We start from the raw sequence: 19,479 nt of genomic DNA on the forward strand, positions 1-19,479 counted from the left end.
GCCCATAACTGCTAAATCCTGCATGTTCGCACCCTTTCTTGCCTTAAGGTGTGACAATGACTTCTTGAAACCTGAAAGAACTTGCGAGCAGATTTCTCAGACAGGATACCATATCTGAATTCTGTGACTGGTGATGAAAGTTGGCTTGTTGATGCATATTGATGCAATAGTGTGGGATGCTACAAAGACATCGCCTCAAAGACAACAACAGTAAGGTATGAACATCCGTGACGAATATGATAGGTATGATACTTGCAGTAAAGAAGTTAGAGGTTAAACAGGAAATGGAGTACACTTTTTAGAAAGCGCGATATAAAGAGGAGATATCACGCTTGGTGACAAAAGCGTGTGTACGTAAATGATAGGTGCTTGCGGTCAAGTTCACCCGTTGTGGACACATGCGGTTCACGGGTCAGAAGAAAAAGATAAAAGAATAAAAAAACAAACATTCGGATTTTGCATTGACAGCTAACACAACGCAGCTCTGGTACAACTCATGGAAGTGTGAAGACGGTATTGTGTGGTTGAGCAACAATAGAGGTATTCGGACAAACTTGACAAAAAATATGATTTTTGGAAGTCTCGAGTTGTACGTAGCATCCTCACTTCGTTTGTTGTTGGTCAGATATGCATGCTATGACAGGCAAAGAAACATGACCTGGCTTGCTGCCTCTAGGTCTCAGTTGGGTCAGGCAAGGGGACTTATAAGCGAAGTAAAGTGTTTGACCGGTCAATAGCATAAAGATCTGCGATGACGAGCAAAGAATTCGTCGTTGTGGTGAATATGTAGAGGTATACCTCGGCGATGTTCATTGACGTTACAATGCATTGGAGACAAGTGAGGAGCATGCTCCAAACGCGCATGTCTGACGATGAATCAGCGGGGGTAGCGGGTCGGGTTAGGGTTATGCAACGCAGCACCAGCCTATCAGCATGCACAAGACGACCCAAATCTTCTCCTGAATTGCCAACTCCCCGACTCTCTCAACTCCTCCGCCAACGTTTAGGAACGAATACAGCCACAAACCCTCTTTACAGCGATCACAACACCGTCCGAAACCTCGCTCACTTCCCACACCCGATTACTGTGGATTACACTAAACCCCGAATACTCTCTTGTAGGGGTCATTGACATTCGGGAATCCGGTCCATCCAAAGACAGTCAGGAAGGACAGCAGCCACTCTCGTTCGCCGAGCCCGCCCGCCCGCTTTAATAGAAGAACGTCGGGCCACTGCCTAATTGAGGACCTGACCATGTCGGCCGTCGAAAGCGAGGCTGCCACCAATGCCAACACCACATCTAACCAAAACAACAACAGCAGCCAAAACGGCAGCCTCTCGCCGCCCAAAGAACGCGAACGCAACTCGCTGACGCTCGACCAGCGCCGCGCCCTCCGACGATGGGCCAACTCGCAAACCGTCCGGCCTAGCCACAAGGCCTGCATCGAGTGGTTTCAAACGCAATACAATCAGACCATCTCTCAATCGACCGTCTCTCACTCTCTTTCTCCAAAATACGCCCGTTTGGATGGCGACCCGCAGCTCTCCGGCTCGCGCCTGCGCTTTGGCAACTGGCCCGACGTCGAGAAGCTCGTCCTGCTCTGGCACCAGCAGATGGTAGCCTCGGGCCGGCAACCGTCTAACGAGGAACTCGCCGAAAAGGCCAAGAACATCTTCACCCAATTGCCGCGCTACAAGGACGAAACAGCTCCAGAGTTCAGTCCGGGATGGATCCATCGCTTCAAGAAGCGCTATGGTCTGCTGATCCGCCGCCAGCGGCGCCACGGCACGGCGCCCAACCCAGCCGACGACATACCCTACCTCGTCGACGCCGTGGGCCGGTTCATGAGCATCACAGCCGACGTCTCCCCAACGGTGATCCGTGACACGGTCGTGCGCGTGGTGGGCGTCGAGCCTACGCTAGCCACGTGCGCGCGCGTGAGAGATGAAATCGTCAGGAAGATGGAGGGTCCTTCCCCCGCTCCCCATCACCAGCAACCTAACCCCCACCAGAACCAGCATCAGCAACACCTGGCCGGACTCCAGCAGCCGCAACAGCATCCCGCTCTGAACGCAGTTGGCGACACACCCATGGGCGGCTTTTCCCCCGACGACGACCCGGAGGTAGTCCTGCAAAATGCCCTGCGTGCTCTTCAACAAGAAGAAGCCGACGCTGAAGCCGAAGCCGCTGCTGCCCGCGAGGAACGGGAGCGCGCTGAGCGGGGGCTGCCTCCGTTGGGAACGATTGCCGGACAGGCTTATGCGAATGCCATGTCGACACCTGCTCGTGGTGGTGGTGCTAATGGGACTACTACAGGGGCGAGGTTCGTTCCCGGTTCTACGGGGGTAGAGGACCCGTTGACGCTGACGCCGATTCCGAGTGGAGGACCCGTATCTCTGACGGATCGGCCGGTCAGATGCCCGTTTTGTGTGAATCAGAGGATGTTGAGGACTATCAAGGAGGCGGTCGAGCATATGAGTACTCATGTCGTAGTTTGAGGGAAGATGTGAATGAGACAGAGACCCTTGCTTGGGACTGGCGTTATGCCTGCCTCGCTCCCGATGTCGAGGCGTGTTTCTTCTTCTTCTTCTTTGTTTTTGTAATGGGTTTAGTTTAGAGTTTCTTTCCCGTTCCCCGGTTTTTCTTTTCTTATTTTTTTTCTCCCCTTCTTTTTATTTCTTTTTTTTCGGTTCGTTTGTTGCATCGTTAAATATGTCTGTCTTGTTGGGCAACAGTCAGTCAGCCATGTTTATCCTGGCATTCCAGGTATCGCTATGTCTACTTGGGACTCTGGTGGATTGCAACTGGCGTTTTAGGTGTCAATTTCAATCAGCGGTATACGGTTCGTTGTACGCCCAACTCACTTTTCATAAGAGAAACGTGAGCCTTGGAGTTATTAGTTGGGGACGTGTATTGCATTTCTATGTGCTTTTCCAGAAAGAGTTTGCTAGATCTGGCCTTTGGGCTGGTGGACTTACAAGTGTTACAATGGTAGTGCGAAACGACATCGACTTCGCTACTCCTAACTATGTAAATATGTAACGAACTCTGACTGATTGGTGTGAGGGTGTCATGGCTAATATGGCTTCCTTTACCGAAACAAGTATGCGATGTATGTTTTTGATGGGCTTGGCATTTCCCGTAATAGTGTATGTAGTATTTGTTCAACTCCCAATGACATTGTAAAGCATATCACATATGCAATTATCGAAAGTCGCGATATCTTCAAATGTGGATTTATGCTACTAACTGGCTGCGAGTAGACCACCACTACTCTCTTTTCTCCGGTCATCTTTCGCTCTCATTTTTTTGATTACCAAAAACACCTTGTCTGCACATGGATATACTTGAATCTCACCAACACTGCAGAAACAATACCCCGTGTCACCCGCCATCTCGGTCAACATCTTGAAACACAAAAAGCCTCTGGGTGTAAATTCATTTCATTCATCATCCATTCACAAGGGCCCCTTCTTCTTCTTGTCCCTTGTCATCACCCTCAGCCCTACCACCACCACCACCACCACCACCACCACCTCTTCTTAATCCACCACCCGTCTTCGACCTCCAGTAGCAACGTGGTTTGGTATCAAATTTAATTCTTCCCTCCTCCCCCACGCCTAACCAAGAATCCATCTCCCAACTTGGCCCCACCGCAGCCTTCCAACTGCGCGCAGATCCTCCCCTAACTCTACTTCTTTCCTTTTCTCACCATGGTCACAGACTCCTTTGGCCTGACTCTCTCCTGAGCTGTTCCAAAAAAAAATATCACCGTATCCCAAAGTCCCTGCCGCATCCAAAATGCCCCATGACCATCTGCGTCCCAGATATTTTAATGAGTGGAGAGAGACGAGCCGATCAATTCGAAATGTATTACAACGACTGAACCGCGAAGTCCTATATGATTTACGTATGCGTTTGGGTATATAGCGTGGGGTATAGATATCGCATTGTGTGTTGGATAAAGAGCAAATTGTGGGCAGCCGTCGACGAGAAAGATGGTACGTAACTGAGTGCGCAAATGAGTATTTCCCTCCACGTTGCTCGCCTTGCTCGTGTATGTAGCCATCTGGCGTGGCTTTTGAAGACCGAGCGCTTAGTTTACCCAGTTGCTGCCTTCGAATCAAATGTTCGTGAAACATGGCGCATGTGACCATGGTATCCGAATGCGCTGCGTATCGGGATATGGCCAACAAACGTGTATGGGTTGGGGTTTCAAAGTCCGTCAGTCCATTATTCCACGTAAACGAGCAGCTTTTCGTTCCGTTGCAGTGCAATATCCAGATCTTCGTCGTTCATCAGAGGAGGCTTCTCGCCACTCGCGTCGTCCTTGTAACTTAGCTGAACGTGCTCGCCCTGAGGAATCTTGAGACGATCCAAAATCTTGTCATGGAGAGCTTGGAATGGAATATCAGTGGGTACGCGGATGGCGATGATGTCGCCGTTGAAGTGCAGTTTCACCTTCATCTGTGAACCACCCTGCATAATAGCAGGTGACAATGAGGTCTGTGATGCCTGCCCAGGTCCCGGAATCTGTTGGCCGTTGCCAATGCTCAGCTGCCTCTGAGGAACACCGAGGCCGGCAGAATATCTGTTGCCGGATGTGCTCTGTAGTGAAAGACCGTCGGCTGGTGAGTCAGAGGATGGACCAGAGCCTCCCGAGAATCGGTATTCCTCGCGAGCAACGCTAGGGTCGATCTCGTAATCACCCTCTCTAGGAGAAAAGAACTGCTTGACCAGGTTACAGCGGGAGATGTGTGGCGGTTGTTCCAGTAGACTTTTAACGTAAGAGTCAAGGTTGTGGCGGCGGCCTTCCGTAATCGCATCAGTCACGTAATTAACAGGACCGGGCATGTAGGGTAGCGTCCGCTGCTTGCCGCCTGTAGTTCCAGCTTCAAGAGGGAACTCGGTTAGGAGCGCGATTTGGAAGTCGTAGAAATCCTCGTAGTATCGCGAAAGTTCGAAGCATCGACCATCCTCCAGTTCGGCTTCAATAACAAACCAGTACTTGTCCTCGGCAAAGCAGTACCTCGGCACCCTGGCTGCGATGGGTGCGTATAGTGTCGAGGCTGGCCTCGAATAGGGTTGTCCTTGAGCCTGTATCTGTTGCTGCAGAGACCTGTTAGTACAAACACGCACGCAAGGTATGTGGACAGAATACACGTACCTGGGTATGAGTAGTCTGCTGGCTCAACCGGGCGCTTCCTTGCAAAGTTAAACGGTTCATGGCCTGGTCAAGTGGTTGTTGACCGCCACCGCCACCACCAACATCGAACTTGCCGAGCGTTATGCTCGAGTTCTTATATTCCGCAGCCATCTTCTTCCACTCCTCGACCTTTGGAATCCCAGCTTTTCGTACGGCATCATGGGGGTTCGGGACAGGGGTGTTACTCGCCATGTCCCGGATTTCAACAAAGGATACGGGAATTAGACCCGGGCCGCCAAGTCTTCCAATGGGCTTAGCTACGAACCATTCGGGGTTCGACTGGGCAATGACAATGATGGCCTCGCCCTGCTTGGCTTCCAATTCGTCTGCCCGTTCGGCTTGGAAATCGTACAAAACGACACCATAAACCATGGCTCCATTCTTGCCAGGCGTTTTCGACATCCGATGTGCGGCGTTTGCTCCAGGAGGCGAGGCCGCCGAGCCTTCGCCGTATCCCGAATCACTATCTACGGTCTTCAAACCCAGGGAACCGGTTTGTGACTGGCCGCTATCGCGTTCCGTACGTCCAAGGGCCTGGAAATAAGCGACGGGCACGAGACCACGAGCGTCTGGTAGCGCAGGGTTGCATGCCTCGTACCACTCTGGGTCGTTTTCACGACCGATAACATGGAAGAAATCGCCGCGTGAAAAGCTAAGCTCCTGTGCATTTTGTGCTTCGTAATCGTAAAGAGCTTTTATAACCTGTGATAACAAGTTTAGCCTAAGTGCCTTGTGGTTGGCACCTTGTTCCGAGACATACCTTCTTTGGAGGGACGATGGCGACGGCAGATTTCGGTTGAATAGTAATATGAGGTTTGGAGTCCTTCTCTCCACCCTTGATGGACCTTCGTAAAGCCTTGAAACCGCGTGACATTGTTAGTTGCCAGAACGACGAAACCGCAGTATTGAAATGAGTAGTCCGACTAGGCCAAGAAAATTCAAGAGGTGCTGTGGGTGTAGATGGAGCAGACACTAAGAAAAAGGATTCTTCCGGTTCCCGCAAGCTGTATTGCATCGTGACGAATTGGCCAAGAGAAGAACGCCTATGTGATGGTGTATGAATACCTGAGCCGTAGCCCGATCCTATCTCTCATGTCCCCAATAGCAGTGAAGCCTCTGCCATACAATCACGAGGGCTGTTCTTTGGGGAACGAGCGAAAACGATCGGACTAAAGAGGAGGGAAGAGAGAGGGGATGGCAGAGCACAGAACAGCGGGGAATGACGTACCTTCATCTTGTCCGACAGCGATACTCAGACGACTTGTAAGCTATGTGTACACAAACCAAAACCGGAACTATTGTGCTATACACAGAGAGAAACAGGAACGGCTGACGGGGTGAGGGGCGTCAGCAAACAACTTTTGGAGCGGGCGTCCTGGTGTCGGCGTGCGCGGGCAATCGTGGTTGGGGTTACGCCGACTCAAATGACGGACGGCGCGAGGTCTTGCCTAGGATCCCTCTGGGGTTGGTCCTGGGCGGTTCTGCTCGTGTGTGTGGTGTGTGTGTGTGTGTCGTGGAGGGTGTTGCTGGGTGGAATCTGTGTAACGATCCAAATGGGCCGTATGTATCGGTCGGATGGGAGCCGGGAAAGCAGCGCGACGATGACGGGAGTGGATATCGCGGACGGGGTCGTTATCTGCTACACTAGTGTTTGCGACCGTGCGAACGTAAGGGAGACGTAATTTGGGAGCAGCGGTTGTCCAGCTAATTTCGGCGACCGTTTCGTGTAAAATGGTCGCGCCCCAATACTTCTGTTCCCCAAGTGGATAGCTGACCCCAAGTTCGCTGTCTGGCCGAGTTTGCCTCAATCTTGGCTTTCCGTCTTTGTCTGAGCCTGATCAGGGCCGCCTGGCGTGTGGGAGTGTGGTGTTGATGCAATTCTCTTGTTCCTTTGTTCAGCCGCAATGCCGACTGCCTAGACCCAATGCTCAATGCGCAATTCCCAGTCTTGCGAGCGCTTCTGGAATGTCTAAGTACAGTGGTGGACAATCCGCCGGGAGTTGCGTTGGATGTTGCGAGTGTTGTCGGCGATGATGGACTTGACTGTCGCAGTAGGAAGGTTGGTTGTCGAGAGTTGGAACTGATGACTGTGAAGCGAGCGAACAGGTGGGAATGGAAACTGGAAACTGCACGGTGGCGGGGAAGGATCAGGATCAGGTGGGATATATGGCCTGCGTGCCTTGCGTGCTAGGTAGTCCTCGGGACGGGCAGCAATAGCATTAAAAAAAAATAATAAAAAGGGAGATAGCAACAGCCCAAAGCCAAGCTTGCAACGGAAGCAGCAAGGGTGATCACCAAGGGTCGGGTCCAGGTGTGTTCTCGCAGAGTGGAAGCCGACAGGGTGTGGAGGTGGTGGCCGGAGATGGCTCGAAGACGGGCGGGTAGGTGTGATGAAGGTCACAAGCAAGTCACCAGCCTAGCCGAGACGGACGGCATGGAACATGTTGGAAAAACAGCCACTCAGGCTTGCTTATTCGCCTAGTGTCTGTTAGTGTCTGCTAGTTTATGTCCGTGTCCTGAGCGTGAAAGGGTGGCTGCCTCTATCTAGCCGTTAGCAACCGCATGACAATGGACGGCCAAGGACCTCGACTCAAGAGGGGAATTGTAGCGTTGCAGCAGCGCAGAGGCCGCGCGGGCAGGTACCTGAAGGCACCCCGGCCTGGTTGATTGGCGCAGTTGCTGCCCTGCAGTTGGTGCAATTGGAGAGCGCCGCCAGGGTTCTCACGTCCAGAGGGACCCACCCTCCCTGGACCTGGCTGTGGGTTCGAATTGGCTTTCGTTCTTACCTCCACTTTCTTGGCCGCTCTCGATCTTTGGGATTCCGGACGTGCCCACCGCGATACGACCAGGAACTTTGCGACAAACGAATGAAAGAAGTCGGCCAACGTCAAATCTCAACTGAAACCAACCAGCTTGCTAGTCTTACAAGATCTGATCAAAGATGAGCCGCGCGCAATGAGGCCATTGAACAGCTAAGATTGCTGCTCCCTCAGGTATTCTCCGTCGGTATCTTTGTCGCTGTCATTGCCTGGCCTAAGATATGTGTGCGTGCTAGTGTGCATGATATTGTACATATCTTCGAAGCCACTGCATATGCATCGTGATCGCGCTTGTCATAGCGGAAACTGTGGTTGGTTTGCTGAGTCGAGTCGACGACCAGGGTGCTATGGACACGGTACCTGAGGATTTTTTTCTCACTTCTCCAACCTCAACTGAAGGATTGATTGCTTCATTCTCGAGTCTGTTCCGTCACTACCCATCCAAGTGACTTGAAAGGCGTCGTCGTCGACAACAAGTCGATGCTGTGAGGCAGGAATATGCCTGCTGTTAGTGCACCAACTCATACGATGCGTCATGAGATGTTCAAAGCCCACACCTTGTCAATGCATTGACATCGGGCTCCATCATAACGTCGGTGGACTTGAAAGCTGAAGGACTCGACAGAATGCAAGGCCTCCAAGACGGTTCACAAGCAACCCCTACCATAGTAGGAAAAGCCTAGTACTAGCATCACTGGATTGACGATGACATGTCCTTCTGATTGCGACTTAGCTCGGGATTTTCAGATCTACCTATGTTTGGTAGATTCATTCTACACAGTCCGAATCTCCTTCATTGGTGCAGCAAAAAGCATCGCGATCCAATTTGAAGGTAGATATCGGTCCTCGGTCTCGGGGTAATTCGGATGAAGCTCCGTAGCCTGTGCCTGACTAATCAAAACAACCCAACAGCGAACAAGGAGCATTGGTGTCTAGACTCGATAGAGACACCACTGTAACGGCCTGGTAGGGCTCTGCCGCAAAGCTCCCGATTTTGGAATCTGGGCATTAACCGATCCAGTTTTTTTTTTTTCTTTTCTTATTCTTTTGCTTAACAAATCTCACTTTTTGTCATTTCGGGGTTTCTGTGTTCGGCCTTTGTATCATGTTCATCTCATTCTGGCCACAACAATGATATGCGAGCTCCTAGAGGGAAGGATAAACACGAGAATAGTGCAAGTGGACGGACGTCCTTCGAATACTCGACATCCTCATCCTCTCTATTGGATATGGATATGAACAACGCCCAAGAAAAGCCGCTAATTGCTATGTTTTCCATCCCAATGGTTTCAACCCTCTCTTCAATTATTGATGCACGACTTCTGCGTACATGCACAAGATTTGACCAATCGGGATGTGACGCGAGGAGCACACGACGGGCCGGGATGCCCGCTGGCGCACCTGTAAGCAATGAGGCAGCGTGGTATTTTTCGATTTTCCACATGGTATGGTGTCTAGCTTTCGCCTCACCAGCCACCGCTTCCATTCGACCAAAGGTTATGTTAGTAACTGTATCAAGAAGCAAACGCGTATCGTGGAGGTTTGTAACATTTGCTTGCAGTGCGGGCAGAAGTCGAAGGACCCGACCCTTTTCCACCATTGATCATGATGCGCGGCCGATTATGTTGGCGTACGGCTCCCCGTACTCTGACTCAAAAACAACAAGAATGGCATCAATATCAACGGCGCACAATATGACTGTGTTGTGTGCTGGAGGTCATGAAGTACGTTCTTATTTTGCTAATTGTAAAACACGCCCACTCAACCTCCCTGCCCAAGACTTTGTTAGGCGCAGAAGTGAATCGGCCGGTTGCTCTTAACATTGTTCCCTTAACGCCAAACACCTGAGTTACCTATACTAGGATGAAGAAGGAACAAAAAAAAGACAAGGGACAAATGCAAGCAGTTTTGACACCCCGAGACGCCAAAACCCTATGCTCGCTGACCCTAACCACCACCCAAAGATGCCAACACCGGAACGCAAGGGATACTGAAAAATTGTTGGATAAGAGAGCGGTGCCTTTAAGCACCCATGTAAAGAGAGCAGGGTGCCACTACAGCACCAGAGCAACTAATGCTGCTGCTTCCACGTCGCCAAAGGTCACCTCCGCGTGACCCTAATGCTTGCTAAAATAAGAGACCCCGTGAGCCGACACGTCGAGATCCTCCGGCAAGACACATTGATCGGGAAAGAAGGGGGTCGATATGCGAAGACGCCATCTATCATCCTGTCCACCGAGAATGGGTTCCGAAAACGGTGGATTTTACGTCTTCGTTTTTGAGTAGAGTAGGCTGATTCGTATACTGCACGCCTCAACCAAGTTTGAGGTCAATTAGGGTGACCTGATGCCGGCAAATGACATTGAAGAACAGGAGCTGCGCCTGTCCTGAAGGAACTAGCTGAAAAGGTAAGTCGGACTGCGTTGCAAGTGGCAACCTGGCGCATCGTGAGGTCGTGAGACGACTCGGAGGAAGAAGTGGTTTTCGTCAATGTAATAGTTCTTCCACAAGGCATGACGTGAGCTTCCTCTAACGCATTCCACGTTACTATTCAGAGAGTAACATCGGAATTGGCAACGAAGAAACGGAGATAGAAAACCCGTCGGTATTCTCTATCGCCGAATTCCCCCATAAGGTGTTGCTGATAGAGGCCCAGGTGGCAAATGTCGTGGGGTTGGACAGAAACTTAGGTCGACGAAGGGCGTGCTATCAATAATATCAAACTACTGCATGACGACGCAAGGGTGCAGATCCCGGTGACCGAGGTGAGAAACTACGAAGGCGGAGATGAAGTAGAAACATGAGGTCGACAGCCGGTGCTCATGTCTTGAAAGAGTTGGGAACGATGTGGGCGGGTGAGGCGACGATAGGAAATAAGGACTCAGTGCTGTTAGATTTGACCTTTGATGTCAACCCTGGAAAATGCTGCCTTCCTCGGGCCCTCGAATAGCTCTTTAGCTTTTCCGGTCAGGAACATAACAGTTCCCTCGCGATCCTCCAGTAGATCCTGGCCCTGGTAGTCGAGGATGAATTGGGCAGCATCCGCATCCGACTCAAAGTACAGCTCTTCCGTGACGAAGCGCAGCGGCACATCAGGTTTATACCTAATTGGAGTCAGGAACACATCTCAGTACATGGAGGGAACGGAAAGTACATACGCCTTACAGATGTTGCAAAGAGCGGCAAGGCGTTCACGGCCAACGAACATATCCATAAGATATGCACCCATGTTGGGCGTGTCGTTGTAGAGCCGGAAAAAGCGGTGGTAATTGCCAAGTGCCAAAGCGGATCGGACGTCAAGCGCATGCTTTATGGCTTCTTCCTCCTTCTCTGCTGCAGTTAGATCCGCCAGGACGTCGTTTAACGCCGTGCGGTTAGCGGTGTGGATGAAATACAAGATACGATACGCCTTGAACTCAATCGACTTCCCCTTGATACCCATTTTGTAGAGGGCCTTGAGCTGGGTCTGACATTGATTATACTCACCGAGGTCCCCCTTCTCCAAGGCAATCCGAGCATGAATTTCGTAGACTTCTACGGTAAACTCATTTTTGATGCGCTGGACTGTCAAGTCCTGACGCATGGATTTGAACTGATCGCAGATGTACGAGTAGTTTTGCTCCTTCTTCCACTTTCTCTTGAGCAGCTCGAGCGTCTGGCGCAGAACCCGCTCTGGTCGTACCACGGACGGAACGGGCGGCGCCGTCAGACGGAGATAGCGCTTCTCCAGGGTCTCGCATGTACCGACAACCGGGCCGTCGCTGGGAGGCGGCGTCGGCTCGCGATATGTCGACTTGTAACCTCCGTCGAAGCGCTTTTGACGTTTCTCCAACTGCTTCTGGAACTTACTTTGTGTCTTCGACTGGGCTTCCTCCACTGGAGCTGGGCGTTTATCAGCATTGAATGTAATGCGGTCCTCAAGGCGATTCTGTCCGTTCCGCCAAGGGGGTGCGGCGCCCTCGCTGAAGTCTGTAGACTTGCGCTTCTTGGAACTGGATGGGGAAATGGAAAGGGCCGAGAAATGAGATGCTTGCTGAAGGGCCCTGGCTCTAGCACGCTCTTCTTTGATCATCTCTTGCGGCAAGGGCATTTTCTCCCAGTTCACAGTGTACATGTGGCCCTGGTCGTTCGCGTACGAGATGGTTTCCTTGAGCTTGGCTTCCATTTCGGCGCGGGTGACGGATGGATCTAGGTTGGAGATCTGGAAAGAACGCTGCACGTAGTTGCGCACAGATTCCGGCCAGTCGATCTTTTTCTTTGCGGGCTCTTGCGTTGTGGTGGGCCTTGCGGCAGTCAAGGGCGCGGCTGGATTAGTGTGAAGTGGTGTTGCAGGAGGAGGATTTATAGGAAGAGGGCCGTAGGCAGGTAGGGGAGGATAGGAAGCGGGTGGTGCGGCGGAATAAGGTTGACCGAAGGTTTGGCGGACCTGAACTGGAGTGAACGCGGTAGTAGCTGGGGGAGGAGAGGTGAAACAAACGTCAGCGACGGCCACGAGCAGTGTCGGGACGGGGCGGCAGGAGTGAATCGCAAGTCAAGAAATGGGATGAAATCTGTAGGACACGGCAGAAGCATACCAGAGTACGGATAAGCCGCCGGCGGCTGCGTGCCTGGCGGAGGAGGTTGAGCGGATGACCACTGCATGTTGCTCGTCTGGAATCGATGGGGTTGTCGAGGGAGAGTTGAAGCACACGACGAAACAAACAACGACGGAGCAAGAAAAGACGATGCCAACAGATTAAACAGAACTCGCTGGCAAACAACAAAGTCGTGCTACTCGTGTGAACCCAAGGTTCAAAACTAGCTATGGAACTGAGCGTATAGTCGTGGGCGGTGGTGAGGGGATGGTTGCCGATGGTACTAATGATGGGCTGAAATTGATGCAGTGGGCGGTGACAAGAAACGTGCAAGGTTTCGTTGATCAAAAGGCTTCTCTTCAACGAACCTAAGTGACAGTGTTCAACCTCGATAGGGTGGCAGTGGCCCAAAAGTTGATCGGGCGTGGGTTCGTTGCATTCTGTGAACGGGACCAAGCCGGCCGCCATCAGATTCCACTTACTAGCCACCGCACGGGCTGCATGCTGCACCTGTCAACACCTGCTGTCTGTCATCTTGAGTCCGTGTTAGTGCAGCTGTATCACAGCCACGTGGGTAGCCCCATAGTGTACATGGCCGCTATCTACCGCAATCGCCGCCAAGATGCCATCTAGTCCCAAGTCGACAACAACCCCCGCCGACATCATTCAGCAACCCGACCACCACTTCAGTTCCAAGTTGTCGATCCTCTTTTCACTCTTCTATAACCCGACTCCTCGAAAGCCCAAACAGCTTTCCCCCAGCTATGACGAATGTTTCTAAAGAATCTCGACCTCACCACTGCCTTGCGGCCGTCGTACCTGCCCGATGAAGATTTGCTCTTTGTCCAGGACAATGTGGGGTTGTATGAGGGGTGAGCATATGATCCCAAGTTCCTCTTCCTTCCCGCCACCATCAGTCCTTAAGCCTTTTACTTTGTTTACTTGAAAGTTCATGTGTTTGTGTGAACCCTTCGACTGACTTATTCGCCGTGCCTTTATCAGCAAATACAAGCTGCCCAACCAACAAAATGGCCAGGTTTACCTGACCTCGCACCGGATATGCTACGTCGACAAGACGGAGCCCAGAAAATACTCTGCCGCTTTGGATCTCAAAGACATTGAGCGCTACGAGTTCTACGTAATTGCGCCTTTCCCAAGGAACATGCCGAATGATCAAAACTAAATGCTAGCATGTGATGTAGGCCGGATTTCTCAAGTCGTCGCCCAAAATCACCTTGGTGCCCAAGGCCAACAAGCGAGCATCCCTCCAGCCATCGCGCAATGGAAACGCTTCACCGGCGCAACGTGTAGACAGCCCCTTTCGTGCACCGCCCGTTGATACACCTCCAGCGAGCTCAGCGACATGGGTATGTACCATCTGCAGCTTCTCCAACCCAGTACCGTCCAATTTCGATCCGACGACGGCAAGTGAACATACGTCCCTCCCTCCCTGCTTAGCTTGTGGTATCAAGCCTACCTTGACCCATATTCTCAAGGCGACCATCTCGAATGCGACAAGTCGACAGCCCGGTGGCGGACCTGCCATCTACCCTCCGCTTCCTGACCGATCCAAGCAAGGTTCCGGTTCAACGGCACCAGCGACTCAGACATCTCCATCGCCTTTTCAGGCAGCAGACGCGAGCGCATCTTTCCAGTGTCCAAGATGCACCTTTCTCAACCATCCCTCGCTGATGTCATGCGAGATGTGCGGAGGGCCACTCATCTCCAACGACTTGCCTGCTGAACTCATGCAACAAAGGCGGGAGACTGACTCGCCCGGCCCAGTTCTGAGCAGTCTGGCTCCCAAAAGCGAGGCCCTCGAAAGCGTCAAGATTTCCTTTCGCGGAGGCGGAGAGAAGATCTTCTACGAAAGGCTCAAGGGATCAATGACCCAGCGCAAGTGGCTGCTTCAGGGCGCACCTCCGATTCCCAAAACCTCTTCAAATGGGTTAGGGGTAGGATCTGGTTCTGGTGGAGGAGCAGGCGGAGGAGTCGGCTCAGGTGGAGGCCAGCCCGAACGGGTAAAGATCGCGGGAATCGCAGGCCTCGAACAGCGCGGCCAATCCATGCGCAAGAATAACGAGATCGTCATCGGAAACGCATTCGAGGACCTCGAAGCCCTGATGGCCTCCGCCAAGGACATTGTGGCCCTGGCAGAAACCTTTGCTCGCCAAGTCAAGGGTGCAGGAGGCGCCTCCTCTGGCAGCGAAAATGCGCTGCTCGCCGAGTCCGCCAGCCAGCTTGGCCTCATTGCTACCAAGGACATTGTCGGCAGTGGCGGCGGCGGCGACTCGCTCTATCTGTCCGAACTTGCCCGTACATTGGCCGAGTTCCTCACGGACGATGCGCGAGGCGTGCTGAGGAAAGCAGGTGGGATCATCTCGCTTGTCGACCTCTGGGCCATGTTCAACCGGCTTCGCGGAGGTGTGGAGCTGGTCAGCCCTGCGGATTTCGAAAAGGCGGTTAACTTGTGGGACAAGCTCGGGTTGCCCGTCCGGCTGCGCACGTTCAAGTCGGGCGTGAAGGTTGTTCAGGGGCGCGACCGGACGGACGAGACGACCATCAGGGCGTTGCTGGCCTGGATGCAGGATTTGCACAATTTTCCGCCGGACCGGGAGGTGGCGTGGGACTGGCGCGAGTTTGGGCGTGGCGTCACCGCGAGAGATGCGGCGGAGAGGTTCGGTTGGAGTATAGGTGTCGCTGAGGAGGAACTTGAGATGGCGGAAGAGCGTGGCGTGTTGTGTCGCGAGGAAGGCATCGAGGGGCTGAAGTTCTGGGAAAACTTTATTGACACGGGAGAAGGTGCTTCTAGGCCACATCCGGTGAAGGAGGACAACGAGAGGCTTATGAAGGCGTTGAAGGAGAGCGGCTTTTTGTGAGGTGAGTAGTAGGTGCGTTGCCGTTCAGCCCATGGGGTTCCTAGCATCATGACGAAATGGCTTCTACGTTAGATCTGTCTGCTATTATGATAGAACCGATAAAGTTGACAGTAGCCGTTACAGAAAAGCATAATTCCACATAACTCAGTCATCTCTCCGTGTACCATTAGAGGTTGCCGCTTCTTTCTACACCATATGATACAGCCAAAACTGGCTTTCTAAGACCACAAGCCCACAAGCAAGAGACGACGCCAAAACCCATGAAATTGAAGCACCAGAGAGCATTCCCAAACGCCTAGCCTCTATCCCGACACCTGCCGCCGCTCTATGCAGCTTTATACTCATCTTCACAAACGCAACAGCAACACACATACACGCCCATCTAACCATCCATCCATCCTCAAATCCCCAATCGGGGCACGCTCCCTCACCCCCATCGTCTAACTCAACCTCTCCATCAAACCCTTCCTAACCTTCATATTAACGACCCCACCCACACCAAAAGCCGGCACAATCCTACATATCCTCGCCGCTACACTAACCGCCCAATTCTTTTTCACCAACGACCACCTCTCTCCCCAACTCGGCGCAGCTCCCGAACCACCCGAGGGGCGATTATACATGTCCAACCCCAACAGATGCACGGGCGTGCTGAAAAGCTGCACCACCGCCGGCGCCGCAAACTGCGCCATCGTCTGTCCGCTGACCCATTTCTGCGCATCCTTGCTTAACCTCTCCGTCAACACCGGCCCAAGCAGAGGGGGAACATTGAAACTCGCAAAAATCGTCATGCAATCCCTGGCCGCAAACAGGAGATAGCTTGGCAGTCCCACGGGTCTGGGTGTAGCGCCGGGGGGTCCGAAGAGGCGGACAAAGACTTGGTCTTTGTAGATGCAGAGACCAATGTTGGCGGCGGAGGAGGCGAAGAATTTGGAACTGCCCGAGGTGACGTGCGCTGGGTTGGGGTTGTTTTGAACAGTGGCGACGGTCGTGTCCAGCGTGTTGGCGGTTAGGTAGGTGCCGCCGTACAAGAGGAAGATGAGGCCGAAGGGACGGGAGAGGATGGTGGACCGGGGAGAGGAGAGAAGGGAGCGCAGGGAGCGGCGGAGGGAGGTGAGGAGGGGGGCGGCGCCGGAGGCATTTTCCATTATTGAGCTGTAGAGGAGGGAAGAGGGAGTTAGTTATAGGTTTGGAGGAGCTGAGGGAGAGAAAAAGGGGAAAAAAAAAGGGTAAACAAGACGTACCGGTCAATGATAGAGATAACAGGCGCAACAAGCACAGCTGCCGCAGCGGCACTGACGAGGTCAGCACCCAGTCGTAGGCCGAGGTTTTTGGTGTTCCATTTTGATGTTGTGCTTGTCGAAGCTGTTGGTTTCGTGTCGACGACATCACCGCCATCAGCCCCAAGCAGTGCGGCGCGAGTCTTTTGTGATTGTGTTGCCAGGCCGGCGAGATGTGAGTGCGACGTCTTGAGTCCGGCGGCAGTATCTAACGGCGAGGCGGCCGAGACCGGGCCTTGGACCGGGACCGGGGCCGGGGTGCCTTCTTTCATGTCGGAGGCGGAGGCGGCAACCAGGGTTCTCCACCGGTGGCAGCGGGTTGTTTCGGGGAGGTTCTGGGATCGCGGGGTGTGGGATGCCGAATGCGATCGGGGCGGGGGCCGGGGACAGCGGATGCGGAGAAGAAGGGCCGAGGAAGGGCCTGGTGATTGGAGACGAAGCGCGATTGGACACCCCGGAGGACAAAGCCAAGAAATTGGAATCGAAGACTTTTAGCTCAATGACTAATGCTGGACTGGTGGCAAAGTGTTGAGGGCCGGATGACGACGGTATGGATTCAAGTTCTGATAACGACAGTGAGCTGAACTTGGCGTGTATGTAGCAGCGTTGTGGTCGCAGAGATGGAGCACAATGGCCGACAAGGTGTTTCAAACTGTAGGAAATGTGTGGTTTGAAGATGAGAACGGGAAGTAAGATAAAAGAGATGAGATCCGGGCCCGATCGGAATTGTTCACTTCAAACAAACGGAGAAACCGTGGCTGAAATAGAAGAAGGGCACAAGATAAATGTTATGGCTGGCCCGGCTGTTGACTCGGAACCAGTTCACCGCAGTTCCCGTCGTCCATGAACTTCAGCTTCCGAATGAATATGGGCAGAGGACCATCTGGATATCGGTGTATTGTACCGAGTATGGAGCTATGTACATAGCAGGTAGAAGAAGTGCTCTGGTGGTCACACCCGACTTTCACAATCGTTTGATTTTCCACTTCGGCCCGGCCGCATCGGAGCTTCATACGCTTCTTCCCGCCTTCTCGACTGTCTGGGCCGGTCTAGTGCCTGACCACGGGCCCGTCTGATCTCCAAATTCTCTGCAACAGCTCCGCACTGGTCAGGGTCTGTTCAGGGCCCTCAAGGTCGCAGAGCATGGGTTGAAGCCCCGAGATCGGACTGAGCTCAGACTGGCTAACGTCAGCCGAGATGCGATGAAATGCCCGTGCCCATGTTTCCCCTGGTGTGCCGAGACTTTTTATCAGATCAGATCGAACTATGACCAGGTGCTGTGGGGCCTGAAGCGGCCCTACACTACAACTACCTACTGTACCTACGTCACGCAGGCTACCTACCATGCCGGTGTGGGAATCTGTAATCAATTCCGATCAACCCTTCACGGTTCTTAAAGTCCAGTCAGGTCTGGATGGTCTTGGACTTTGTGACCATTCATGCTTTGTTTGAACTCCCGCATTATCCAAACCATCATCGCTAACATCCAAGCAGAAACAAACACAGCAGCCAAGCAGACGGTACCTTTACGGCACACTCCAGTGTCACCGCTCTTGGTCGAACATCACAAGTCACATCAGTGACTATTTCCTCTTCTCATATACTATAATTCATTTCCAAGTTCATCAACACACACCCTGCCTACGCACATCGGAACGCTTGTGTGTATGTTCAGTATATTATTGAGTCATTAAGTCATCATCATAATAATGTTACAACCCCGTCCCTTCACGGGACTTGGCATCCACCCCCAATTATTGCTCCTTCTCTTCCAGTTCTGTTTTATAGATCTACTCCAACTTGGAGATAGCGACATGTCCCGCTCTACTTTTTACCACCAAGAGCGTCCTGAACAGTACCGCCAATGGCGCCCTGGTCGGTGAACTGCTTGCCAATCACACCGGAGGAGGAGAGAGGGCCGCCAACTGCTTCGCCGATTTGGCCGATTGCGCCGGTCGCTGTTTTTGAAGAAATTGGATCAGATATTGATTGAGGTCGAGGTTGAGGAATGTGGGGTAGGAAAAGGAGGGGAGGGGAATGGGAAAAGAAGGGATACCAAGAGAAAAAAAAAAAAACAAAAAAAACATACCAGTGAACTGCTTGCCAATAGCACCTTCAGAGTCAAAAGCCTTGGGCTTCTCGCCAGTCTGATTTCCGAGGTGGGCGTTTGCGGGAGTGGGGGTGGCCCCAGACATGCCGCCGGTGGCCTTGGGGCCGCCTTGAGAGGTGGTAGGCTGCTGAGAAGACATATTGTGTTGTTGAGGTTTGTTGTTGTTGTTGTTGTAGGTTGGTCAAATGATCTTATTCTTGGTGTGAAGTTGAACGTGGTTGTGCTGCAATATAAGTTTCCTATTCAAAAAGGGTAAGCAGCAAGCGGACTCTTTAAATACAGGCGATTTTTTCTTTCTTCCACGAATGTGTGTGACGACATTTTCTGCAGGTTACTCTATTACACTTACAATGAAAGTGGTGACAGGTTATGATTCTCGATGATGTCATGTTGTGAGTTGACCAACACATCGCAGGTGGGCCGACCAGTGTTGCGGGGCCCCATTTTACCCCTGAGCGGGCAGGCGGGATGACCTAACTTCCGTTCTGGCCAGGTCGGCCAGCTCCACCTAATATCATCACTGGAAAGATTATTGGGACGTTTATGAGTTTAGCCGATGGTAAGTATATGATCTTGATCACGAGATCGTATTCTTGATGATCTTGGATGT

General features: G+C 52.4%; 5 protein-coding genes across 5 annotated transcripts; 2 read left to right on the forward strand and 3 right to left on the reverse strand.

The window, feature by feature from the left end:
* Positions 1-2,606: 2,606 nt before the first annotated feature.
* On the forward strand, positions 2,607-3,194 carry B0T23DRAFT_209851 (uncharacterized protein). The gene has a single exon (XM_062833532.1). It carries the CDS (start codon positions 2,714-2,716, stop codon positions 3,041-3,043), a length of 330 nt encoding a protein of 109 aa, XP_062689714.1. The 5' UTR covers positions 2,607-2,713; the 3' UTR covers positions 3,044-3,194.
* A 958-nt stretch (positions 3,195-4,152) lies between these two features.
* On the reverse strand, positions 4,153-6,808 carry B0T23DRAFT_209862 (uncharacterized protein). Its single transcript, XM_062833534.1, has 4 exons — positions 6,436-6,808; positions 5,968-6,063; positions 5,169-5,909; positions 4,153-5,110 (listed from the first exon to the last, which is right to left on the reverse strand). Exons 1-4 carry the CDS (start codon positions 6,439-6,441, stop codon positions 4,235-4,237), a joined length of 1,719 nt encoding a protein of 572 aa, XP_062689715.1. The 5' UTR covers positions 6,442-6,808; the 3' UTR covers positions 4,153-4,234.
* A 3,920-nt stretch (positions 6,809-10,728) lies between these two features.
* On the reverse strand, positions 10,729-12,884 carry B0T23DRAFT_209923 (SAC3/GANP/Nin1/mts3/eIF-3 p25 family-domain-containing protein). Its single transcript, XM_062833535.1, has 3 exons — positions 12,601-12,884; positions 11,185-12,478; positions 10,729-11,130 (listed from the first exon to the last, which is right to left on the reverse strand). The coding sequence occupies exons 1-3, from the start codon at positions 12,665-12,667 to the stop codon at positions 10,917-10,919; spliced, it is 1,575 nt and encodes a 524-aa protein (XP_062689716.1). The 5' UTR covers positions 12,668-12,884; the 3' UTR covers positions 10,729-10,916.
* Positions 12,885-13,246: 362 nt separating this feature from the next.
* Positions 13,247-15,631, forward strand: B0T23DRAFT_386229 (EAP30/Vps36 family-domain-containing protein). The gene is made up of 4 exons (XM_062837599.1): positions 13,247-13,472; positions 13,603-13,738; positions 13,803-15,480; positions 15,603-15,631. The coding sequence occupies exons 1-3, from the start codon at positions 13,372-13,374 to the stop codon at positions 15,477-15,479; spliced, it is 1,914 nt and encodes a 637-aa protein (XP_062689717.1). The 5' UTR covers positions 13,247-13,371; the 3' UTR covers position 15,480; positions 15,603-15,631.
* B0T23DRAFT_455752 (uncharacterized protein) lies at positions 15,632-19,218 on the reverse strand. Its single transcript, XM_062841252.1, has 4 exons — positions 18,849-19,218; positions 18,595-18,717; positions 16,724-17,180; positions 15,632-16,634 (listed from the first exon to the last, which is right to left on the reverse strand). The coding sequence occupies exons 1-4, from the start codon at positions 19,006-19,008 to the stop codon at positions 15,920-15,922; spliced, it is 1,455 nt and encodes a 484-aa protein (XP_062689718.1). The 5' UTR covers positions 19,009-19,218; the 3' UTR covers positions 15,632-15,919.
* Positions 19,219-19,479: the final 261 nt, after the last annotated feature.

This window comes from Neurospora hispaniola, assembly GCF_033458365.1.
Source record: "Neurospora hispaniola strain FGSC 10403 chromosome Unknown B0T23scaffold_7, whole genome shotgun sequence".
Taxonomy (NCBI): Eukaryota; Fungi; Ascomycota; class Sordariomycetes; order Sordariales; family Sordariaceae; genus Neurospora; species Neurospora hispaniola.